This window comes from Haliaeetus leucocephalus, unplaced genomic scaffold, assembly GCF_000737465.1.
Source record: "Haliaeetus leucocephalus isolate CR32 unplaced genomic scaffold, Haliaeetus_leucocephalus-4.0 Scaffold351, whole genome shotgun sequence".
NCBI classification, from domain to species: domain Eukaryota; kingdom Metazoa; phylum Chordata; class Aves; order Accipitriformes; family Accipitridae; genus Haliaeetus; species Haliaeetus leucocephalus.
Window position 1 is genome coordinate 9,967,898 of NW_010972787.1, and position 27,010 is coordinate 9,994,907.

Here is a 27,010-nt window from a genome sequence, read left to right on the forward strand (position 1 = left end):
GGCTGATTAGATCTGGGATGTCCTATTAATCTCACTGAGCAACTGGTGAGCTTTGTCATCTTGTCACCTCCACCCTGTGCTCCCACCTCTGCTGTATCCACTGTTCTTCACGGCCTTATGGTCCCTGGGGCTTCTCTGGCATTCCTGGAATTGGCCTCCCAAACCCATGGGCCTCAGTGTCCAGCACGTCGCTGCATCCTGCAAGGAGTATGGAACCTAACAGGTAGCAAGGGCACTGTCAGATTTAGGGGAGGAAAGAAAACAAATATTTTGAACAGCCATGAAATCAGTTAAAAATAACAAGTTTAACAGCCCCAGCCAAAAGGAGAAGGTAGGCGATGACAGTTTGGCACTGTGTCATCAACATCGTTCGGGTTGCCGCAGGCTGAGGCGAGAGTTTTCCCAGTGACTCCCCAAGTGCCCCCAGTGGCGCTGCAGCCCAGGGAACTGCTCTAGTTTGTGTGTCGGTGATGTTATCAGCTGCAGCGGGCGACACGTGGGAGGCTGAGGTCGTGTCCCGACAGGTGAGCGCTATGCAGCTCCCTTTCAAGAAGGGGTGGGAAACATGTTTCTTTAAAACTGAGAAACATTTGTGCTAGCTAGCATGTTAAAACTGCTGTGGTCGCACCTCCATACATTTCTGTAGGAACTCCAAGGCAAAAAATGTAAACGAGACCACAGATAGCCAGGCCTTCACCTGCCTGTATGTGATAGCCAGCAGATTCAGTGGGGGCTGCACTTGATTTGACAAAAACATTGCCTCCCTGGCCCTTGGGAAAAAAGCTGAAAGATCTAATTTCTGAATACATGTGGGAGATCGGTCATGGAAATCTTGATCAAGGAATTTTTCAAGAGCCTGAGTGATGCCAAATAAACTTCAACTTGGCATGTCAAAAAACACGCTTTGGTATTTGAAGGTCAATATGTAGTTTTTGAAAAGAATCTTGCCAAACCTATTATGAAGGCATTTTTATGTAAATATGCCTCTTCACTTATCAAGACATTGCAGTATTCTGCTAGTACATTAAGACAGGGAATAATATCTAAACCAGTAATCTCTTTTCAGTGTGAGTAAAATGTGAACCGTAAATAAATAAATGAGTTGTTAAAATCTGTTGTGTGCTAAAAACATACATTTAAAGATGAAAATTTTCTACTGATGATTTTCATTTAATTTAACTACTTATCTCAAAGCATAAGTGAACATTGCATGCCTATGCAGAGAGACAGAGGGGGAGAGAAATAATGTGTTGGAAGCAATGTACTATCAAGATTGAGTTGTCATAATTTCACAGTCACTGTTGTCCCCTGTCTCTCTGCTTTATGTCTGTTGAGCTTCTCTCTTGGGAAACTCACAGTGGTTCTATTATTCTGGAGTTTCAATTCTGCTCTTCATTTCAGAAGTACTTTCCTGTTCTTTATTTTGATATTTAAACAAATTTCTCACATCTTGACTTGAATCTTTTAAGGATTTTTTGGCTTCTCCCAATTTTTTTTTTTTTTTTTATCTTGCAATATACATTGTGACTGCAGCATAGGAATTTGAGATAAAATAAGAATACAGGAATATACTACAATTGCTGCTGTAGAAATATACAGTTCTGTTCCATAGGATAGGCCTGAAGTAACACTAAAAAACTCGTCATGATATAAAAAAATAATGCATTAATGCAAAAATATTTCTTTCCTCAACAGAAGTAATATCTTTGAATCCCTCTTTACAAGGCTTGTCTTAAGGCAAAGCTACAGTGATTTAAAAAGGAACCCTTTTTTTGTCCTTGTCTATATCAAGAATTTTGTATTCAGTGAAATTCAGTTTTTTACTCTGTCCTTCCTGAGCAGGACTAAATCACCTGGAAAAGGTTGTAGGTTTAGCATAGCTTAAGAAGGATCAAAGGCACCACAAAGGAGTTTCTCTGGTCAAATAATATTAAAAGTTAAGTATGAGATTACCTGGTACAATTACTCTTAAATGAATTAAAAGTAAATGTTAAATGAACCTGACTGACATTTGTTCTCCTCCAGCCAGTCAGGCATTTTATTTGTTGCATTGCCAGAACAGAAAAGCAATGAAAATTAAAGTTTGTGGAAGTGAATTCTTAATAAAGAAAACCAGTTCAATTACTTTGACATGGAGTTAAAAGAACAGTTTTCCTATGGATGCTCAGTGAGTTACAGCAAGTCCAGCTGATAAAATGGAAATGCTGTTCCATTTTGTTTAGAGAAGGTTTTGCAAATAACAACAACCTCTGTAATCCCTCTTGCATACATTTTCCTCTTAAGGCTGTAAAATTTGAGATTTATGAGTCTTTATTGTCATCTGAAATGGAGGGGAATTCTCTACAAAGACAATGTTCAACAGTTAGATTTAAAAAGTTCAGCTACTTCAAGGGAAATTTCCAATTTGACACCAATACCAATTTCAAATTCATTATGAAAAGTTAGAGGCCTTAGTTTCAGATGGCACCCAGTCATGTGCCCCAGTTTTAAGCATGAGAATGAGATTGCAAGCATTGAAGTATTAGGCACATATGAAGAAGTTTGCAGTAGCGAGTTCTAAATTAAAATGTTATTTAAAGAAAGGGAAATTGGTATATTCTTTTCCCAGAATAAAGGACTTTCTTAAAATAGTATAGTATTAAGCAAGATAATATTTCTATTTTAAGTATATTTCTCCTGACTCTGATTCTATTGGAATGTCTTTCATTTGTGAGGTCACAGAATACTCTTTTGCTATTACTCATTAATTTCAAGACTGAGGCTGAGGATACCCCTTGACCCTCAATTTTAACACTTTGTCTGATGAGGTTTTAAATGACAGTAGTTTTCCTACAGGCAAATACGTGTGTAGCACTGCTTTAAAGATACAAACCAGAAGAAAGTCCCATATGGGACAGTAACTAAGGTAGTGGAGCTAAACCCATTATTCTGTGAAACAAGGAAATGAACTTTGTTTCATTTCAGCTGGAGCCTGTTTTGGGGGAGAAGTTGTCTGGCGCCACAAAACAAATTAGTAAGCAGAGACGTGAAGACTATTAAGTTTATTTTAAGAATGTGTTGCCAGAGATCTAATAAATTTACTTACTGCTGCAGGCCATGCATGCATGAAGCCTTACTAATCCAGGTGGTGGTTTTTTTCCTTCAGAAGGAGGTGCAGGGTGTGGATCCTTAGGAAAAAAGGTATTCTGCTTTAGGTAATATGGGCATTGTTTAATGATAGACACGACAGCTTGAGTGGTATGTTTGAGTTTTCTCTGTTACTACTCACAACGAAGTTTAAATTATTTTTCTGATACAAAGTTAGTTTGTGGCTATACAAAGTTCTAATTAGTTTAATGACAACACAGAAATAACTTTATAATAGCAGAATAATTCTAAACCAACAGATTTTTTGTTGTTATTTTTAAATATTCCAAAGACTACTTTTAAAGTGTTTGAATTTACAAGTTTACCGTATTACACTACAGAACTAGTCATATCTTTGAGTTTTCTCAGTACTCTCCTTTGTGCACGCATGAAAATCACATCACTGGACTTTAGTTAGCCATCTAGACTGGTGGGTTGAACACTCTCCCATTATATTCAATGGAGTGGGCCAAGTCTTTCCAGAGGATAATCCAGCTGTTCATATCAGATGTGCCTGCAGTTCCTGAAGATGCAGTTCTTTCCAGCTGCCTAGACAGCTAGCTTAAATTAAACATATGTCTTTTATGTGATAAAATTAGATTATATGAATCCTACCCTTAAGTGACAGGTCTCTTGTCTTCACCTTTTGCAGAACAGGAGCCAGTTGATTATGTTCCTGTGCACTGGGACCTAAGCAAAAACATACTGTGTTTTGTCAGTAGTGGTTATTCACTGCAACTATTGAATTTGGCTGCTCTGAATTTTTTTCTGCTGATACGCAGTGGTCATTATTTATCCAATATGCAGTAACAAAAAGCATAATTTCAAAATAAGGACTTATCTCTACAATAAGAACAAAGACTTTTGAGAACAAAGTGCTGCTAATAGAGCAGTCTGCAGACAACCCTACCTCCTGTTACCTTCCCTTTTCTGGGTCTAGTGGGACATTATGTTCAATAGCTGTCAACAGTCCCCTTTCAAATGCTTCCTCTCCTGTCCACCCCCTTGGTTTTGTCCTGCTTCTCTTGAATCTGTTTATATGAGTTAGTTCTCTAGAAGGGAGGGTAAGCTTCCAAACATTTTACTCTCTTCCTTGTCCTTTACTACTTTCAAATACAGGCTATCAGCAGTGATTGCTACCTGCTGATTAGTTTAAAATAATCCCTGATAAGTGCCTAGCAAATAAGGCAATACCAACCAAGAGACAGGTGGCACTCTTTTTTTTTTTTACTTTTTTTTTTCCCTGTTCATCACCTTTGAAACAGTGACAGGGCAAAATAAAGTCTTTCTTCTGCTTCGTTATCTGTTGCCTTGTAAATTCAGTGTGACACCAACTTTTGCACGTGCCTCCTGCACAGCAGTTTCTTAGAGGTCTCCCTTTCAAACACCAGCCTGTTGGTGACTGCTTGACCTCAAATACTGGCCAAAATCAGGTGCATTCAGCATAGCTTCAGGTTATTATTTGTAGTGTATCCTGATCCTTTAACATGCTCACCTTCATCATTTTTAGATGTCTTTTTTTTTTTTTTTTTTTTTCTTCCCCCCCCAATAGTGCATGCAGGCTAAGAGGGTAGAGTTCGATTAGGAATTGTTTTGAGCAGATTCTGTGATGAATGCCTCCCTCCTGTTGACGTTCAGTGAGACAAAGTGTTTCTGGAAAGAAAACATTGTCAGTTCTGATTTGTAATGAGAACAGGCCTGTATTTATTAGAAAATATACTTTCTATGGAACTGATACTTCTGGCACTTCAATTTCCAAATAAATATTTCCATATAAACTGTATGATGATCCAATGTATCAATGGGATTTAGATCAGATCTTTTGGTCATTGTCATCACAGTAACCTGTCTGGCTGCACTGTCAATGTTGCAAGATTTTAAAGTGCTGTAATATGTTATTGTTGGTGTGTACATAGAACAAGTATTATATATCCATTCCTTTGTGAATATATTAATATAGAAATAAGTATGATTAATATAAATCATATATACGTTTTTGTGTCTAATGAACTGTCATTATTTACTTTTAGCCAACCCTTAATTTCATTTAAACTCCTTGCTCTTTAAAGGAAAATTTAGGCCGCATCTGACGTATTTTGTGTGTCTACTTTAAAATGAGATTAATCAAACTCTGGAGTGTGATTGTCAGGAGAACATATTAGCTAAAGGGATTCTGTGAATCCTATTCTATTTATCTTCTCCACCAATAAATACTGAACAGTTGCTGAGTCTCTGAGCAGAGCAATAAGAAATTTTCTTATCCTGTGAAAATGTTTTGAGATATTTTATTTTGAATCAGGACAAAACATCAAAATACTTATAAAGTTTTGCAGAATAATTGAGCATAGGCTTTTCAATTTGAAAAAAAAATGGAATGTGCAGTTTAGTATTTTTAGTTTTTACATTAAAAATTAGTTTAATTTTTTTACAGTATTAATATGAGAAGTTATATATACTGAAAAGACTTAAGGTGGACTGTGGAAAAAGATGAAAATTCAACATTTATCCTCTCCAATATTTTCAGTAAGGTGATTAATCAAAGCCAGTCTTTTTGTGAACAACTTTGATTTTGATGGATTGATATTTTGAGGCAGAAGGGGAATAATATGAATATTTTTTGCCCAGTTGAACTTTGTTCAGTCCTGCTAAGAACTTTTCAGGTAGCTCAATGTCTTTCTCTTCTGTTACAATGATTCAGCAGCATATATGTGTATGTGCTTAAGCATTTCAATTAGTAACATTTCAGTAGTCCCCTGAACCCATGAAATTATTTACATATTCACCAGTGGAACTGTAGAAGTGGGAAGCATTCAGCTCCTGCAGAGCTAGCCCCCTGCTTACAGCACAGAATCCTAAAAGTGGTTCTTTTGGATTCTCTTGAAATTAGTTACAAAGCTAACCACTTAATAGCTACAAAGACTTTCAAACACACACAGTGTTCCAGAGTCTTTTTTTGATGATTCATACTGGGTTTCTCTTTATCTGCTTTGCTCTTTCCTTTGAAAACTCACAGCCTCGTGGAGCAGCCAATAGAGTGAAGGTATCCTGGCTCTTGGTGTACCAATTTGTACTGAGCTGGTTTAAACTGAAATTAATTTAAAGCTATGAAATGCAGTGGCGGAAGACCCAGTGCAGGTTTGCTTCCAGTTTCTGTAAATGAAAATCTGGTTAATCTCTTAATCAGAATCTGGTTAATCTCCTGCAGAAGAACTGGGCATAGACTTGAACTGGGAATTCCTTAAATTAACCCAGCATGAATCTCCAGACTGTGCTTGGAGACATCCTTAGTTACGCTTAGTTGAATTTTACTAGCATCAAAATTTAATATGCACTAGCTAGCCTTTACATTCATGTCTCTTCTCTCACTTCCCCTTCTCTTTTTGTAACAAAGAAACTATACAGTATTCTTCAGATATTTTTTCTGCTACATGACTTCAAGCATTTGCTTAGTCTGAGCCCTGGCAAATGTGGCCATTCCAACTTGTTTCTTGGGGGTAGGCATAAAACAGAAGCAAAAAAGACTTACAGAAACTACTGAAAGATGGAAGCTGTCTGCAGTTCATTGGATACCAGCAATTACACTCCAGCCAAGCCAAGTCCATAATTCTGGGAAGTGTGTGTTTTCTCATGAGAAGTCAGAGAAAGCATTGTTTTAGTCCCTAATCACTAGGGGCTAGTTTAGGGAGTTGGTTTTGATTGTTCTGCAAATATATTGAGTTACAGTGGCAGATAGAGTGCAGAAGGGTGCAGAGTTCAGCAAGTTATTTTAGTGATTGGAGTCCATTATAGTACATTTGAAAACGACTTATAAAGATGAAGCATTTTAATGGGTTTCTAATTGGATAAAATTATTAGGTTAGCTTATGCATTGTTGCAGTAAATTTAAAACATTCTAATGACATATTTTACATGCTGGGTTTGCTTATGCGTTTAACTTCTGCAAATAGTTTTTCTGTATGAAATTAAGGCAGTTTTACAGGATATGCCTTTTCTGGTGTCATAGCAGAGGGAATAGCACATGATCACAGAATCATAGAATCAGAATGGTTTGGATTGGAAGGGACCTTTAAATGTCACCTAGTCCAATGATGAGCTGCCCCAATGCATTGAATAAAGAACATTTATTATCTATTTTATAGGTAGACCTTTGCCTTTTTAACCTGGAGCTAGAATGTACTGGGACTATGACACAGTATGGCAAATCAGAGTTGTTGAAACTACGTGTCTTGTGCTGATCATATAATATCATCTCTATATTTATTCTGACTAGCAGAATCACCTAAGATTGTATTTTCCTCCTCTAGTCTGGCAAAAAACATGTTTATACAAACCACAAATAATGACTAGCAAATAGTGTAGGGATCAAAAAACTTGGGAAGTGCTAAGGCTGACAGGAAGTTTCATAGCTAAATGGGGAGTAATGATGTTGGGGAATAAGATTTCTGCATTTCACGTCGGATTTTACTTCTAATGAGACTGCTGAGGTAACTTTATCCTGGTGTGTATTAACTAAGTTGGCTTGGCACGGAAGGAGGCTAATCAGAGGATGAAAAAATGGAACAGATGTCTAACAATGGATGATTCCCTTTTCTTTCCTCTCTCTGTGTCTTTGTTTTCTCTGCGGGCTGAACTCAAGTTCAGGAGTGAGTTTCCTTTTTCAGATGCTTCATGTATCTGCTGCAATGAGGAGATCCATAGCAGGGAGAAGGATAGAGTAGTGCTGACTTCAGTAACCCTGTCTGAATGAGGCACCCAGTAGGGTCAAATATTGTGAACCAAAGAAGAAAGTCTGCAGCTTTTGCAGACATGCAAACAAGTCAGCAAGCAGTAGCAGAACCTGGAAAGAGCTGGAGGAAGAGGGAGGAAACATGATTTGTTAAGATGTCTTGCTATGGTTTTAATTGTGCCATACAATGTTTCCTGTACTATAGGCAGACTGTTAATATTTCACAGTTGCTCTGATTCTCCTTATTAACATCCTTTTGCAGTCTCTTTAGGAAGTGAAATAAGAAAAGAAAGGAGAAAAAACGAATAGTAAAAATTTTAAAGAAACTCTTCTTTCTTAGTGCTTTATTTACCCTTTTTTTTTCTCTCTCTCTCTTTCTTGTGTTTGATATATGTTCTTTGCCCTGGAAGAACGTATAGGTTCTTTTTTTTCCCCACTAAACAACCTTACCTAATGACTAAAGAGAGCAGATATCTTGCACCGTAAAGTTCTACAAGTACCAGACAGCTGTGTTTGTACAGACATATCTTGTGGACACAATGAGTCTGTGTGGCTATGGTTATACAGGTTAGGCACTCTTTACCTGATTCATCTCTGACTGATTATGCCACAGATACCATGCAGGGAAAGCAATATCTCTATCAAGATACATCAATTTCTCTTGTGTCAATAAGTGAACACTGTGGTGTAGTTGTATTCTTTTGTTTATGGATTAGAGTTCTGGGGTAGCTCCTAGGGACAGGAAAGCTACCATCAGACATTCTTTATGGAATGCCCTTCATGTTGCCAGTGCTCAAGAGACATGATTTAATGATAGAGATATATCTTATACTGTCTTCACATAAGCCCAGTGAACTGTGGAGAGAACTGGAACTGATTCTTTCCTTCTGTGAGCTCTTGACATCATGATAGAAAGTTCTGACAATCTAACGTGTATTTCTCATGGAGGTTTTATATCTTTTTAAAGATATCTGAGCAGCATGGTTAGAAAGATAAATGCTTAAATGGGAATATTCATTTCAATATTTTTCCCTTTAACCAGTTTACTGACCAAGTCCTCTTCTCCCTCCTCTTTTATTCATGTTGAGTAACCGAAACTGGAGTTTCCAGATTACTTGATCTTTCTGGTTTGATGACCTATGCAAAAATAATACATCACTGTTTTCTGACAGGTGACCAATTTGCTGACAGGACTCCCATAAAGACCAATTCTAGGTGACATCCATCTTCGAATTGTCATATTCAGGCAAACCTTTTCAGAGGGTATTGTCCTCAGCAGCCTCAGTCAGTCAGGAAGTCACAATCATGAAATCGCTTTGTGACCCACCTTACTCCAGATCCTTAGCTTTAGCTTCTTAGAAAGCCTTTGACTATGTCTCACAACTCTTGCCATCTCATTTCTTGTGAATGTCTCACTGTGCCATGTCCTGTTTAGCATCTTCTGATTTAGCACTGCTGCACTCTGATCTCTGGCAAAATTCAAGAAACAGGTTTTCATGCATCACTGTAGCAACATCTTGCCAACTGTGTCTCATTGATATATAAGCAAAGTTACTTCAGATTTACCTTGCTGTAACATGGCCCTCCTTCCTTTTGTTTATTTTTAAAAGCACTCTAGTAATGGCTTCCCTCTGCAAACTTCTGATGTATTTGTATTACAAGCACCTGTCTGGGAGAGGAACAAAAGCAAAACTGTCATTGAGTTACAGTGCCTTAATTATTTGGCTAGAAGCTAAATGTTTGACTATGCCCAAGGGAAGTGCTAGTGAGCAATGCAAAATTAGTTTGTCTATAGAAATGTTATTGTAGGGGAGATAATTTAATAGAGAACCAAACTAAAATGGCATGTGCAATTTTATTTCTGTTATTTTATAATTTCTGAAAGCTATGCTCTTAATATTCCTTACAGACCTTATGTTTGCATGGTGCTTGGCTCTTCTGTGTTGTAGAAAAGGCCCAATTTCATCTAGTTCTGGCATGGTGGAAGTCTTCTTACCCAGCATTAGATGACCATAATAAAAATGTCTGCAATGTTAACTGGTCACAACAGGCATCTTTAACAGCTGCTGAGGAAAAATGCACATATTTCTGCCTATTTTGAGGCACAGCTAATCTCATTCAAAAATAGATGCCTAAAATAAGTCATAACCTTGCAAAATGCTTCCTTCTCAGTTTTAGCTGTAAAGACAGTTTAGGATTTCTAGCCCAAAAATAAATACCTGAAATTAGATAAGATGTATCGTATGCTTCCTGCTCTACTGTGTTGCAGGTCTGTAATAACAGCAACAACAACAGCAACAACATTTGTTTTACTCTTTGGGGACGTTGGACCATGAAATGGTTTGTATAATTTAGAAGACATTTCTTCTGAACACAAAAAGCATGAAGTGAAGAAAGCAAGATCTAAAATATCTATATTCTTTTCTTAAAATTCTAAATCTGATGGGTTAAGTACTGCACATTCTAAAAGGTGAACAATATATATTTCAGGGGCAGAAGTAGGCCTGTAGAAATGGAGGCTTGCTGAAAGCCCCCTAGAAATAATACTTTTTTGTTTGGGTTTTTTTGTTTGTTTTGGTTTGGTTTTTTTACGCTAAGAAAAAATAGAAAGAAACTGCTGAAAGCAAGAAATAGGTGGAATTAAGACAATATTAAATCTTTCTTTCATATTGCCTTTCTTGTGCTTTTTGCTTCCTGAATTTCATCCTCTCATTAGGTTTCTAACTCAGTATACTTCAACATTTTCCATAGCATCAATGACAGGAATGAACTGGTTTGGTAGTTGGCTACTGAAATTTCTCCATAGGACTGTTCCTTTTTAACAGCTGGGATTTTTTCTCTTGTATAGTAATTTTGATATGTTCAGTAATTATGTGCAAATATAGATTACATTTAAGGTTGTACTATTTAAGACACTAGAGATGAAACACAAGAGACCTGTGTGTAAGCAAGCTGTAGATCATGTGCCTGTGTCCACAATACATTTAAACTATTAGTTATTTGGACAGTACAACAAATTATGCTGGATTTCATATTACTTCCAACCCCTGGCTGGAATCTCTTATGTCTAAAAAGATACAAACTCTGCTAGAAGCTTTTCCTTCACCTCGGGGGTTTCCAGTGTCTGACATTCTCATTTCTAGTAAGCTCATGCAGCAGTATTTTTTCTCAGTAGTGATATTAATAGGTTCTCTCTCCTCTAACTGGCAATAAATTTTCATTCCTTTTATATCTTAAAAACTTTCATCCCTCTGTCAAATTATGTTTAAATTGGGCAGTGTGTTCAAGGGTGGCACACAAATGGCTTTTCTCACTAGGTGAAAGAGCAAGACATATTCTGTTGCATTTGTCCCAATAAACTAATGGGAAGACATAACATATGGCTAACCTAATGTAAGGGCAGCTATAGCTAACACTATAGTTACTGGGGTTTTTGTCATGCTCATTACAGTTTTTGGTATGTGTGTTTGTAGCCTTCCCCTTTGTCAGTAACAATAGAGATCAAAAGAGCAGAAAGAAGCAGGGCAAGGAGTGCAGGGTGATACTCCAATAACCATTTCCCTCCTTTTGTTTACACAGGACCATTGCCTTTATGTGAGATTACACAAGTATGGTTGTTGGTTTTTTCTTGTAGACAGGTCAATAAAGAGATATAGAGGCTTATCTTTGAAGCAGAGTAGAAGCATATGGAAGGGCTGCCTAATTTCTCAAGGAATAGAATGGAAGAAACTAGAAGAGGAAAACCAACCTCCATTTGGCTCTTTCTCCAGTAATTAAGCCATGAGTGAAGTGAAATACTTAGATATGTTTCTCTTTCTCTGCTGTTCAGAGGAATTACTTTATTCACTGACTTGTGTACAGAAGTGTTAAAGGGAATTTCTAAAGGGAATTCCTTGCACATTTCAGACAGTTGTTACCTGAGCAAACCTTGTTCTGTAGCAGCACCTTGTGGGAAAGAAATCAGACTACAGCCTCTCAAACAAGCCAATGTTCCCAGAAGACAGTTGCTAAGTAAGCATCTGCCTTCAGTGAGCTGAACAGGTTATTTTATTCTTGCTATGGAAATTAGAGGATTCTCCTGAGTAATAACAAACATATCCAATAGGATGATACAGAACTTGATTTGTCATGCCCTTTTATCTGTGGCATCCAGAATCCCTACACTGACAAGAAATGCCTTTTTACTGTGCAAAATCAGTGAACAGATGGAGGTAAATTGTACATGAGAAAGTAAAGCTATGCTATATTTTATCAGAAATGTGTTAATCTGATTTGAGATATTCAGTCTGTTGTACAAATACTTGGCTTATAGTCAATGAAATGGGTGCTAGCTCTTTTCAGCTATTGCCTTTCCAACTGAAAAAAAAGCAGCATTTTTAACTGGACCTTAGAATGCCATCTGTTTGCATTTGTTGTTTCTAGATTGCTTTTTAGACTAAGAAAAATTCCATGAAGCCTGCTATTTCAATAAAAATTTCCTGTTGTTTTACAGTTGTACAAATCCCATTAACAGTAGACAAAACAGCTTCATTTCTGCTGGGAGGAAGAGATTAGGCTGAGACATGCGCAGATTTTAGGCTGGTGCTTAGTGTTTTGCAGCTGGAGTTAAATGACTTCCATATCATCCCCTCCAAAACTTTGAGGGATGCTTCCAGTATTCCTGTATTGCTTTGGCTTCAAAAAGGGAGCCTACTTTTGTTGATAAATATATGGGCATTTGTGTTTCAGAAGGACTGTGAAGGTTGTCCCGATTACTGTAAGAGGAAATGCAGTCTTCAACTTAAGGACAATGCCATCAACAGGTGCCAGCCAGAGATGCTGACTTGGTCCATGTTAACCATTCAGTTTCCCTAGCTGAGTGTACTGCTTGCTGTCCTGTGCTTTCAGTTCCCAGCGTTTGAGTGCACAGAAACCACCCATGTTCAGTGAGACTGCAGGGAAGCTGTTGTGCTACTGCTACAGTAAAGACCTTGGAAAGGATCACTGGAGTCTGCTTTCTTCACCAGGAGCATGTTGCTACAGTTGTGCCTGTGTAAAAAGAACTGTGAGGACATCTTTTGGTCTATTGAAAATTGACTCTCAAAACACATCTCAACACCTTGCTCACTTGCGGGCATTCATGATATCATGAAGATAAGTCATTGCAAAATAGTTTAAGAGAATTCCAATAAGCATTTGTATCTCTCTAAATCTTCTTAGGTGACACAGGCAATCATACTTGCCCAAGAGTTACAAGCATGTAAGCTTAGGAGGGCATCAGCATAGCTATAAACTGTGGCATGTATCGGGGATACTTAATCTTGTTGAAACCATTTCCTAGGAAGATATGAAAGTTGTTGCTAAAATCATACAGTGCTGATGCATAAATTCTAAACCAATAAGAGCAGAAATTGTTAGATTTAGTGACCAAAATATTGAGTTTTAGAAGCAGGCTGCATGCAGTCTAAAAGATGGTAGGTATCATCTCCAGCCTCTCAGGATACTAAGGGTCTTCCAGTGCTTCTGGCAGTCTGATCATATCAAGGAAGTTCTGTGTGATGTCCTACGTTGTGTGTTATTTGGAAATACCAATACGGTTCTGCAGAAACTTGGATCGTCCACAATTTTTGTAATTTCTAAAAAAGAGATCCCAAATATATTGTGATTGATTCTTGCTCTTTTTCCCATGAAAAAGAAGAAAATTAGCATAGTCTGGAATGAATGTGACTAGTTTGTATGCATCTAAGATAAAATTTACTCCTATATGTACTAAATGTCTCATGGTTTAGGTCTTTACTTGTTATTTCTTAGTTTTAAATCTTTAAAACCTTTGGATTGTAATGTCCAGCTAAGGTACACATCTTACCCAGGAAACTGGTTACATTAACCTCAAAAGACAAAGTAGTATTTAACAAAAAAGAAAAAATAATTAATATTAATTATATTAATTATATTAATTTTGTTTTGCAGGCGGCAATAAGCTGAAGAATCAACATTTTCGCCTAAACTGGGCGTGGATCTCCTTAGAAAAGGAATATTATTTAGTAAATGAAGACTCCAGATATCTTGATGTTGTTCTTAAACGGAGAGGTTACCTGGGAGAAACCTCTTTTATAAGTAAGTTCAATTTTAACCTTATCAATTACTTCTATAAATCACTGGCCAGCTAGTTGATAAAATGTATCAATACAGCTATATCCTTGTACTGTTTTACTGGTGTTTCATACTAAGCAAGCTAGATTCAAAGGAGTATGTTTATTTATTATGTTTCTTTTGTTATGCTAAGTATATTCTTCAGTTATATGATGACATTTTCACTTTTTTTTTGTCTTCTGCAATTAATTTTTGACTTAACAACCCAAGACCCTGTCCTTCTTTCTTTGATTTGTTTTATACCACTGTTATATTTGTCTCACAGACTACAGTTCCTGTCCAGATTTTATTTTTCCTGTAATGAGAAAATACAGTTTAGCAATTGGAAAGACAACAACAATAAACATAGATCATTTTCCAGTAAGGCTATTGTGAGCTGGCCTGATTAGCAGCTATGTACATTAGGGTCATTTTCTTCATTCAATGTTGGCAGTCAACTGAGGCTGATACAGGAGGTGTTGAAAGCTGTTTGCACTGTCTGAGGAGTGAAAAGGTGAAAAAAGATTGTGTTATCACATTCTGCAACCTCACACCTGTCTCTAACTTCTGGATCTGTTCCCATCCTCTTCCTAGTGATGCATTTGGACCAGGGAGCATTATCCTTGTACAGTTTCATGTCGAAACCTATGGTGAGCTTACACTGCTTAGAAAAGGCACTCAGTTTAAAGCTGGTTTTGCAGAAATATGTAACCATTTACCTGGCATGGAGAACAAGCTCATGCTTAGAAATCAGGTTTCTGTTTAAGTCTCATTCTGAATAAGAATCTGAGTTTTAGGTATTGAGATGTAGTTAGGACACCTATTTTGGCATGAGATTTAAGGGATATAGGCACTAACTAACCTAATCTAACTTAAAAGGCTCTGTTTTGAACAGTGAACTAACTTTGATAATATATTTCTTTTAAATGAACTAAAAGAATAAAAGAGATTAATGAAATACAAAGTTAAAGATGTGTGGTTTAGATTAATTACTCGTACTGATTAACAGATACTGATTTGACTTCTGATCCCTCAAATAGAGTGTTTACAAAATTTTCTGCCTATGGATTCAAGTTCGGTTTCTGAATTGAGCTGACTCCAAATCCAGCAAAAGCAGTTTGAATAACTTGCCTCTGACTACCTTAATCCTACAAAATGGAATAACAGAGTTGGAAAGAACATAAAAGATATTGGTTAAGATGCTTACTAGCCTTTCTGGTCCATGTGCAGTGCCAAAGGGACTGAAGGGTTAGAGGTTATGTAAAATATTGGCTATGACTTAGGAAGAGGCACTAGCAGGAAGCAAGAAAGGCAAGATTTGTAGGGAATGGTGATATGTTTTAATGCATTAGTGATACAGTTGGAAGAAACAGGCAGAGAAGGGAGAACTTTTAAGTTTTTTCTGAAAACCTGAGAGAGACCTTTAAGATTTGAGTGGTACTGTGGGGTTCAAACAGAGGCCAAATGCATGAGTTGGAGATAGTTCTGAAGGATTGTCTAATTTCCATGAGGGCCTGTCAGACAGCCTTAAACTGGGAGGGAAAAGCCATTTTAGAGCAGCCCGGGTCTGAGGCTGTAAGGTCTGTGCTGTCTCTGTGGGATCAGCTATGTTGGATTTTGTCCCATGGCTTTGAAGTTTCAACTTGATTTCAGTTTAATGATTGTCATTATATAAACACTGAAATAAGAGGATAATAATTTTTAAAAAAATGCTTATTGTAGTGGGAATGGCCACAAGGGTTCAGATTTTACATCTTATTTCATCCTTATTCCATATGTTTTACTCCTTTGTATCTTTGTTTTTCCTTAGCTTTCCCCTTGAAGGCTGAACTTTCCAAGTGTGTTTTTATTTTTTCTAAGAGAAATAAATGTTTTTGAGGGTTTCAGGCAACATGTTATTTAGATGTTCTGGAACAGAATAGAACCCAGAATGTTAAAAAGCAGGGGAAAATCTGTTGGCCCTTTTGGGCATCCATAGTTGAATTACGGAGAAATGGAAACTTGTCTGTAACCTCAGAGAATGTAGAGTTTTTCTAGTAGTTAGTTTTACTTTGGCTAATTCTGTCCAAAGTGCCTTTCATAATGTTAGTTGATGTGCTTCCACCTCTATGTGTGACACCAATATAAAATTGATCAAGAGTAACAGAGTTGGCTTGAGTACACTCAGGTTGTGAAAAGTATATTTTTCTAAAACTTCTTTTTTTAAAGGTTACATAATGAGAGAAAAGTTACAAGTGATGTTTTTAATGACCTGAATTTCTGATTTTGGCAGGTATTGGCACCAAAGATGGTACTGCCAAGAAAGATAAAGACTTCAGAGGAAAAGCCCAGAAGCAGGTGCAGTTTAATCCTGGCCAAACCTTAGCTACGTGGCGAGTACGGATTTTGAGTGATGGTGAACATGAACAGTCTGAGTCCTTTCAAATTGTTCTTTCTGAGCCAGTCATGGCAGTTCTGGAATTTCCTGATGTATCCACAGTGGAAATTATTGACCCAGGAGATGGTAAGAACCTTTCCAGAACTTTACTGCAAATAAGTTCATATACCAAAAGATAAACTGGAGGGCAAATGCTATGTGTAACAGTGGATAGTAAAGCTTACCTTTCCTCAGAATATTTCTGAAGACAGACCTGGGCATTGGGTAGCTGTTTGTCCTCTATCACTTTTAAGTGATTCATGAATATGTAACTAAGGTAGCATGCTTTGATGAAATACCTGCATTTTTTCCTATGATATATTATTTCTAGGGTTTTTGTTTTGTTTAGTTTTGTTTTCATTTTAGGTACAATAGTTTTTTGATTCAATGTGTTTGCAAACAGAGCGTATCTGCACAGGTGCCTGGAGGCTGACTTGATTTACTCTGCCATGGTAATTCATGTGGGAGAGGATGGTACAGGAAAATCCAGGATGGTTGGTCCCAACGAGTTAGGGTCCTGAAGCAGACTAGCTGCATCCGTTAGGCCTTAATATCATCAAGCTGAGAAGCTCAGTAAGGGTAAGGTTCACTAGACCAAGTACAGCACAAGCTGTGTCAAGAACAAATAAAATTATAGTGAAATGTAAATGAAGAAAGAAACTGTTTAAAAAAAAAGGTAGAATGTACTCTGGTTGCTTTGCTTTTCAGCTGCATCTAGACACTTGAACCCATGGGCTGTGGTCACACAAAACTGTCCTTAAGGAGTCTTTCAAACATTGGACAACTGTAACAGCTTGTTTTATGTAGTCTTCCCTAATTCACATTTGAAGAGGACTGGGCAGCAAAATTGTCAGAGGTTTCTTAGTTCCTAGTTACAAATGCAAGTTAAACCAGAGGTTATCTGACATCCATATTTAGTCACTGAGAAAAATAGTGCTTAACTTAAAAAGCAGTATGTATGAGACACAGAAATTGCTTGAAAATGTGTTAAATCTATTTTTTCTATGAGCAGTGAGATAGCACAATTCAAGATAATCGTCTGAGTCTTCTTAATGCCAATGATAGTTTTTTCTATTTCTTATATTAACATAAAATTTTTGCAGTCCCAGAGAATTTGTAGTAATTATACATAAAGTGAAGTTGCATAGGAGAAAATCAAATGCATAACTGCAAATCAAGGAATATCTACAGGAAAATTATAGAGAGAACTTTGAGGGGAAGGACTGGGTTTCCTAATAGTCTATGAAAGCGTAGGGTATAACAAGATCAGAAGCTAGCTGAATAGGAACCATCAAAAGTCTTATTCTGCATCCAGTGAAAATGGTTTTAAAATTCATTGATTTGAATGGTGTAGTCTTAGCACCAAAATAGTGAGCTTGTTTGGAAAGCCATACCAGCCCCTTGGTGTATGGGATATTAGTTAATGTTTTATTCCAAAAAGAGATTGCATAACTATGTGTTTTCTTATACTAGGTGAGATGGTGTAGATCATTCTCCTCTGGGCTTTTATGTTGTTCGTGAGGTCTGTTAAACTTTTATAGTGTCATTTTACTCCTAGTTGGATAATTATGAGAGAGATGGGAAACAGAACAAATCAGATTCCTGCTTTTTTTTTTGAAGGATAGAGTTTTTAATTTTGTCAACTTAATTCTAAAGGGAGAAATAAAAGGAACAAATTGGATTTTTCTTAGTGTTACCTTTTGGTTTACTTTAAAACAAAAAAGTAGGGATTTGGTGGTTTTCACATTGAATTTTTGACTTGCTGGAATAGTGAAAGTGTCCAGATCTTATCAAACCTGAATTACAGCATTTTTAAGGCAGGCTTTTGACCTTAAGTCATGCTAGTAGTTGAATTCATTTTCCAGTTGGAGACATAAAACCTGGCACATGTTTTCAAAGAAGTCGCATGACAATTTTCAGAACATTGTTTGCCAAAGTACTCTGAAATAAAAGATTTGCTTTGTGCAGTCAGCTGATACCACTTGATTTGATATTATACAGAATTATATCCTGTTTGCATTGTAGTCATACAAATGAAACTGTAAAGGCGCCTTATAATTATGTGCATAACTACCTTTGGTTCATGAGGTTTTGAGAGAAAAAGAACAAAATTGATCCTGAATCCCAGTAACAGGATAAAACTCAGCAATCTCTTTATATGAGTATAAAATAATGAAGGAGTTTAAAATGCATTTCCCTGAAAAACAGATCTGACATTCTTTGGTCTGATACATTTTAGGGTGAGATTTCTCTCCACACTTCACTGACTGTATTGGCTAGGTCTCCTGTGAGTAAAACAGGAGCGTAGACATGTAGTGAATTCAAATCAAATGTCCAAGTCACAATAAGATAGCAAGAGCTCAATCTTGCATCCTCAATGCCAAATTATTTTCAAGGTTCTCTTGATGCAGTAAGTTCAAGAATGGCCTTGAAGAACCACTGCCTGTGTGTGAGCTATGCTATTGATATTTCTGTGATTAACAGTTAATAATAAAATACCATGGAAATAATAAAAATGTAGACCTTGTGGACAAATTCTCCAAAAACTGTCTTGCACCATTAACCCTAGATAAGTAAATTAGTCACATTAGAGACTACTTAGTAAGGATTTGTGAATTCAGACCTAATGATCTGATTTTCTTTTCCATTTCTGAAAGACTAAGAAACTCTACTTTGCTCACTCTCCAAGTTTTTCTTAAAATCTAGTGCCATCACTGATAAATAGGAGTTATTTGTTGCACTTCAGAATATGCTAAAATGGTCCTAGCTATTTTACAAGTGACTTTATGAGGCCATAAATCTACATAAACAAATGTGTCTGTTCTTTGCAGAATCAACTGTCTTTATTCCTCAGTCCACCTATACTATTGAAGAAGATGTTGGTGAATTATTTATTCCAGTCAGAAGAAGTGGAGATGTGAGCCAGGAACTGATGGTTATCTGCTACACACAACAAGGTAACAGAATCTACTATAGGAAAAAAAAGGCAAAATGGAAAAGAGACAGAAAAGGAAAAAGAATTGTTCCATCTGTTGCATAATAAAATTGTTTATAATTCTGTTAATTACTTTTTCATCTAAATATTTTCAGTCTCAACTGGAAAAGCATTCATCTTTGTAATGTGTCTTAGAGTATTATTGAATACAGCTGAAAAATTATCATGTTCCAAATTTCTGCCATTTGTTAGGAGGTGAAGAGGATCTGTGTTCTTTATCTTTTTGCAAGATTTTTATATGCAGCCCCATATATCTCTGAAAGTGATGAGAACTGAAAGCACTGCAGTGATTGCCCAGGATATCCTTTACTTGTTTGTAACTTGAAAAAATTGGTATAAAATAATATTGCTTAATTGCCATGCTTCTCCTTCCTCTGTCTTTCTATCTCCTATTAATTATATCCGTGCAGAGCATGGAGTCTCTACACCTGTGCTTTTGTTATTTACTTTTCATCCGGAGAGATGAAGCAACATTTTTGGTGAGGTGACCTAGAATCAAAATAATTTGTTTTCATCAAATTCTGTCTGTTATAGTTAATTTCTGGTCCACCACTATCTTCAATGGGTAAAATATACTAAGGGAGTTAACTGGTAATCCTCGCAGGGTCTCCTTTGTCAGTTTGTGTCTGTTGTGATAGGCTACCATATTCCTTCTGACTGAAAAACTGGAAATGAATTTGAGGAGCCATGTGCTTGCATTGCATCATATACAGAAGAAGTTCATCCAGGGGCCTCATAAATATAGCCTGGTCAGAGGTTTCAGCTCATCTTGTCACCTAAAAGTAAATAGAAATTAAAAGATAATGAAAATAAAATTCAACTCCTGTGAGGGGATCATTATAACCATGGTATGTATAGTAACTTTTTTCCTTTTATGCCACAGGAACAGCATCTGGCACTGTCCCAACCTCTGTACTTTCTTACTCTGACTACATATCCAGGCCTGAGGATCACAACAGCGTTCTACGTTTTGACAAAGATGAACGAGAAAAAATGTGTCGGATCGTTGTCATAGATGATTCCTTGTATGAAGAGGCTGAGACCTTTGATGTTTTGCTGAGCATGCCAATGGGTGGAAGAATTGGTGCAGAATTCCCAAGAGCTCGAATTACTATTGTACCTGACAAGGATGATGGTAAGATATCATGTAATAAAGTGATATTCCCAGTTCAGGACAGAAGCTATAAATAGCATCACACTCAAATCAGCATGTAGAAATTGGATTTTTGGACTTCTTCCTGGTGATTAAAACACATGCTGCTTCCATCCTGAGATTTGAAAATACTATTAGAAAGCTATGTGGGTTTTTAAAAGTATTTAGTATTGATATTTTATGGTTTGACAAAATCACATGAGCAGTGACTGGCAGTGAGGAGATGCACCTTTCCATTATATCACAGTAAAAGGTGTAATCCAAAATATCACCCTGCATGGGCACCCTTGTATGTGTGAAACTAAGATTGTGACCACAAAGCCTTCAGGCCTATTGCATTATGCTCCAAAGGGCCATGTTAGAGGCCCTGATGGACCAGAAGCCATCTAGCAGCTGCTAAGAGGCAAGCTATATTCCTTCTGATTTGATGCTGCATTTAAATTGCAGCCTAGAAGTCTCCATGTATGCTTCCTTTGCCTTTTTAATAAACAAATAATCAAAAGACAGTAATGTTGCTTTAGAAATCGCCTCAGTAAGGAAGCACTAACAGAATGATGTCCTTTGTTCAAGTGGTCAGTAGCTTTGATACATTGCATTGAAAGGGACATTTGTGGTGGTGATTAGTCTGTGACTAAGTGTCGTGGTTTAAGCCCAGCCGGTAACAAAGCACCATGAAGCTGCTCGCTCACTCCTTCCCCTGCCCCCCACACCCACCCCAGCCCCAGTAGGATGAGGAAGAGAAAATATAAAGAAACGCTCGTGGGTCGAGACAAGGACTGGGAGGGATCACTCACCACTTAATGGTCACAGGCAAAAGACAGGCTCAACTCGGGGAAGAAACAAAATCAATTTAACTTACTACCAATCAAATCAAAACAAGGATAATGAGAAGTAAAACCCAACCTGAGAACAGCTTCCCCCGAGCCCTCCCGCCTTCCTGCCTCAGCCCCACTCCCGGTTCTCTCCACCTCCCGCCTCCAAGTGGCACAGGGGGATGGGGAATGGGGGACGGGGAATGGGGGTCGGGGTCAGCTCACCACCCCTTGTCTCTGCCGCTCCTTCCTCCTCAGGGGGAGGACTCCTCACTCGTCCCCTGCTCCGGCGTGGGGTCCCTCCCGCGGGAGACAGCCCTTCACCAACTTCTCTGGCATGGTTCCTTTCCATGGGCCGATCTTTCCCATGGAGTCACGGCCATCTTCGGGGGCATCCCCCTGCTCCGGTGCAGGCTTCTCCACAGCCTGCAGGTGGGCATCTGCTCCCCTGCTCGCCGCCGTGGCTGGGGGGGCAGCCTGCTGCCTCATCATGGGCTGCAGGGGCATCAACCTCCCCCTCCACCTCCTTCTTCACTGACCTCGGTATCTGCACAGGGGATCCGCTCACATTCCAATCTCCTCCCCTGCTGCAGGTTCCCCTTCTTAAATCTTTTATCCCAGAGGCGCTACCACCGTTGCTGATGGGCTCGGCCTTGGCCAGAGGCGGGTCTGGCTTGGAGCCGGGGGAGCTTCTAGAAGCTTCTCACAGGAGCCACCCCTGCAGCCCCCTCCCCTGCTACCAAAACCCCACCACACACTAAGGAAGAGTAGAATCATCACACTGTATCACCAACTGCTTTTGAAAATACATGTAAATATTATTGCAGCCTCGTGCCTCTCCTTCAGCGTCCCTAGCATGGGTGTGGCAACTCTCTAGGGGTGGTCGCAAAAGGGTTTCCTTGTACAATTGCCCTCATTTACACATGGAGTTTGGAGGCTGACATCTCAACTGTAAATTCTGTGAAAGGAATACTGATGAACTATTCTAGTCCTCTCTAAGAGGCCTTAAACCATCTATTGTGACACTGCTATATTTCCTAAAGACTAATGTGAAGAATTACGTAGTACAGTACTCTTTGAAAGTCTGTTGCCAAGATAGACGGTTATTATCAGCACAGTGATTTCTCCCTAGTTAAGGTGGGATGGCTCCTATGACTGGAGTGTTGGAATGGAAGGATACAGGCTCTTTATGAAAGACAGGCAGGGGAGACGAGGAGGGGGTGTCACACTCTCTGTCAATGACCAGCTGAAGTGCATGGAGCGATGCCTGGGGATGTATGAGGAGCTGACCAAGAGCCTATGGGACAGGATTAAAGGGAGGGCAGGGACAGGTGACATTATAGTGGGGGTCTGCTACAGGCCACCTGATCAGGAAGACTGAGCGGATGAGGCCCTCTATAGACAGATAGGAGCAGCCTCATGTTCACAAGCCCTGGTCCTCATGGGGGACTTCAACCACTCCGGTATCTGTTGGAGGGACAACACAGCAGGGCATAAGCAATCCAGGAGGTTCCTGGAATGCATTGATGACAACTTCCTTCTCCAAGTGATGGAGGAGCCAGCAAGGAGAGGTGCTATGCTGGACCTTGTTCTCACCAACAAGGAGGGGCTGGTGGGGAATGTGAAGCTCAAGAGAAGCCTTGGCTGCAGTGACAATGAAATGGTGGAGTTCAAGATCCTTGGGGCAGCGAGGAAGGTGCACAGCAAGCTCACTACTCTGGACTTAGGAGAGCAGACTTTGGTCTCTTCAGGGATCTGCTTGGTAGAGCACCGTGGGATAAAGCCCTGGAGGGAAGAGGGACCCAAGAAAGCTGTTTAATGTTCAGGGATCACCTCCTCCAAGTTCAGGAGCGAAGCATCCCAACAAAGAGGAAGTCAGGCAAAAACGCCAGGAGGCCTGCATGGATGGACAAGCTGCTCATGGGCAAACTCAAACACGAAAAGGAAGCCTACAGAGGGTGGAAGCAAGGACAGGTAGCCTGGGAGGAATACAGAGAAATTGCCTGAGCAGCCAGGGATCAGGTTAGGAAAGCCAAAGCCTTGATAGAATGAAATCTGGCCAGGGATGTCAAGGGCAACAAGAAAAGCTTCTACAGGTACGTCAGTGATAAATGGAAGACTAGGGAAAATGTGGTCCCTCTCTGGATGGAAATGGGAGACCTGGTTACCCGGGATATGGAGAAGGTTGAGGTACTCAATGGCTTCTTTGCCTCAGTCTTCACCGGCAAGTGCTTCAGCGACACCGCTCAAGATGCAGAAGGCAAAGGCAGAGAGTGGGAGAATGAAGAACCAGCCACTGTGGGAGAAGATCAGGTTCAAGACCATCTAAGGAACCTGAAGGTGCACAAGTCCATGGAACCTGATGAGATGCATCCGCAGGTCCTGAGGCAACTGGTGGAGGAAGTGGCTAAGACACTAACCATCATATCTGAGAAGTCGTGGCAGACTGGGGAAGTTTCCACTGACTGGAAAAGGGAAAACATAACCCCCATTTTTAAAAAGGGAAAAAAGGAAGACCCAGGGAACTACAGGCCAGTCAGTCTCACCTCTGTGTCCAGCAAGATCATGGAGCAGATCCTCCTGGAAACTGTGCTGAGGCACATGGAAAATAAGGAGGTGATTGGTGACAGCCAACATGACTTCACTAAGGGCAAATGGTGCCTGACAAATTTGGTGGCCTTCTACAACAGTGTTACAGCATTGGTGGATAAGGGAAGAGCAACTGACGTCATCTACCTGGACTTGTGCAAAGCATTTGACACTGTCCCTCACACCATCCTTGTCTCTAAATTGGAGAGACATGGATTTGATGGATGGACCACTCAGTGGATAAGGAATTGGCTGGATGGTCACACTCAAAGAGTTGCGGTCAGTGGCTCGATGTTCAAGTGGAGACCAGTGACAAGTGGCATTCCTCAGGGGTCAGTATTGGGACCGGCACGATTTAACATCTTTGTCGGCGACATGGACAGTGGGATTGAGCGCACCCTCAGCAAGTTTGCTGATGACACCAAGCTGTGTGGTGCAGTTGACACACTGGAGGGAAGGGATGCCATCCAGAGGGACCTGGGCAGGCTTGAGAGGTGGGCCAGTGTGAACCTCATGAAGTTCAACAAGGCCAAGTGCAAGGTCCTGCATGTGAGTCGAGGCAATCCCAAGCACAAATACAGGCTGGGTGATGAGTAGATTGAGAGCAGCCCTGCAGAGGACTTGGGGGTATTAGTGGATGAAAAACTGAATATGAGCCAGCAATGTGCACTCGCAGCCCAGAAAGCCAATCATATCCTGAGCTGCATCAAAAGAACTGTGACCAGCAGGTCGAGGGAGGTGATTCTTCCCCTCTACTCTGCTGTTATGAGACCCCACCTGTAGTACTACCTTCAGCTCTGGGGTCCCCACATAAGAAAGACATGGACCTGCTTGAGCAGGTCCAGAGGAGGGCCACAAAGGTGATCAGGGGCCTGGAGCACCTCCCCTGTGAGGACAGGCTGAGAGAGTTGAGGTTGTTCATCCTGGAGAAGAGAAGGCTCTGGGGACACCTTACAGCAGCCTTCCAGTACCGAAAGTGGGGCTACAGGAAAGATGAGGAGGGACTCTTTTAACAGGGAGTGTAGCAATAGCACTAGTTTTGTGCTAAAACTTCAACAGTCCCTTCCAACCCAAACCATTCTGTGATTCTATGAAGGATATAAAAGGCAGGAAGTTGACATCCATCTAATTGCATCGTAAATACTCAAGTCTGCCTGAAATTTTTCATGTGTAATCCTGTGACAGAGGTGACTTTTTCTCTGTGGAGCATTTGGGTAATCATATAGCATTAATGAATACAATAGTTTGAAATGAAATAACACTTCTTGTAAAGTAACAGATCATATATTGAATGCAAGCTGAAATAGAAATGTGTTTTTCTGACTTTGGTGTGATAGCAGATACAGGTTTATTTGTGTAGATTTTTTACAATAATTCAATTTTTTAAATAATTTTCATTAATTCATGAGCTTTACAGTTTGTAGATAGCAGAGCATAGAATGTTGGGAAGGTAGGTATAAAAAAATATATCCCTGAAGCTGATTACCCAGCTTTTGAAGGTGTTCTGACTGCTTATAATGTATACGGAAAGTTTGGGATGGGGAGAATGTTTCTCCAAGATGTTGTTTAAGACAGAGATGAGCTGGAATTAAAGCATCTAAGTTCAGTGGGAACCTCAGTGCCTGGGAGGGAATGCATTTATATACTGGTTTTAGCATTTAAAATAAGATATTGTCATTCATCGGCTTATACAGTCATTTTAACAGTAACCTAAAGTGACTTTGAATAAGAAATTATCAAATTATCAATCACAATTGATTGTTCAATCACAATCATATTATAGAACTTAACAGTTTATGAAAGTCCCACAAGATATTAGGGAAGCTAACAAGAAATCTCCTTTATTTTAACACTGCCATTACAAAGCATGAAAAGTAATTTGGTTTGTATACCACCGTTCAGTTTTAAGTCTAATATTTCATGCATTTATGAGGATACCTTGCCTCAATGCTACAAACTTTTAAACAGAAATTACTTAACAAATAATAATAATAATCTTATGGAATTTATTTTAAAAGCTGGGGAAGTGTTGGGAAGTAAAAAAAACATTTTCATTATGTAACAACTGAAACATCTACATTTGTTGGTAAGAGTAAACAATGTTTTGGTTATTGAAAGAAAAAGGGGCTTTGAAGGATAAGTTTGGATTGGTTTTTGCAACAATTCTAATGTCTGTTTGCACCCAAAATGTTGCATATGTCATATTTGAAATAGCGTGACAGAACTCCTCCTTTGCTTTCTGTATCAGTGAGAGTACTCCCACAAAAAATTCCAGAGCTTTCAAAAACTTACTGACAATTCACTTCCAGTAAAGTTTTCTACCACATGGCTTTAGTTTGCACAAAAACTTAGTGCATGATGACAGAAAAGTCTATATGCATTTTATTTCATCTGAGGTCTGTTGTGCTGCTGTTCTATAAAAAGCAGAGTACAGACTACAGAATAGATAAATTGTAAGTTATACCTTACATATTTATGTATTCACACACACATATAAATGTGTATATATATGCTTATTTCAAGTTGTGTATATACATGTATATTTATGTAATGTGTGAGCAATTTAACACCCTGGCAGTCATGATTGAAATTCTGCATAAATAAGCATGGGATTTTAAGCAGCATTGGTTATTATTGTTTACAGTGCACAAAATTAATTTTACTAAGTTAAAACAGTATGCTATGTGAAATAAAATACATTCTCTTTAGCTTTTAACAATAAAATTTAATTCAGAAGATGCCTGAAATAGAGGTGGATAAAAGCTTTAGCACATATATAATAGTCTATGAGCTATACTAATGTTATACTAAATTCAGTAGTCCACTTTAGTCTCTTTACTTCACATCTACTGATGTATTTTTCTCATTGTTTGTTTAAATTCATCTTCTACTTAACAAAGTTTCTTTGCAGGAATGTCACAGCATGTCATTAAGCTGTGATTTCTCCAAGTACTGTGGCTGGATTAACATTATGCATTGACTTCTTCAGGTCAAAAGATACAAACAGCAAAGGTCAAAGTTTAATAATACTACATGAGATCTTTCCTGTGGAAGTCAAGTCAGCACTAGCAACATTACTTTA

The 27,010-nt window shown here is 38.8% G+C and overlaps 1 protein-coding gene across 1 annotated transcript in view; it reads left to right on the top strand.

Moving 5' to 3' along the window:
• The window catches only part of FREM2 (FRAS1 related extracellular matrix protein 2), a 135,783-nt gene that overhangs the window by 58,614 nt on the left and 50,159 nt on the right, over nucleotides 1–27,010 (top strand). Inside the window, exons 3-6 of the mRNA XM_010572814.1 lie at nucleotides 13,802–13,948; nucleotides 16,236–16,466; nucleotides 19,211–19,336; nucleotides 20,258–20,509. Of these exons, the coding sequence (XP_010571116.1) occupies nucleotides 13,802–13,948; nucleotides 16,236–16,466; nucleotides 19,211–19,336; nucleotides 20,258–20,509 (756 nt within the window). The remainder of the gene's footprint in view (nucleotides 1–13,801; nucleotides 13,949–16,235; nucleotides 16,467–19,210; nucleotides 19,337–20,257; nucleotides 20,510–27,010) is intronic.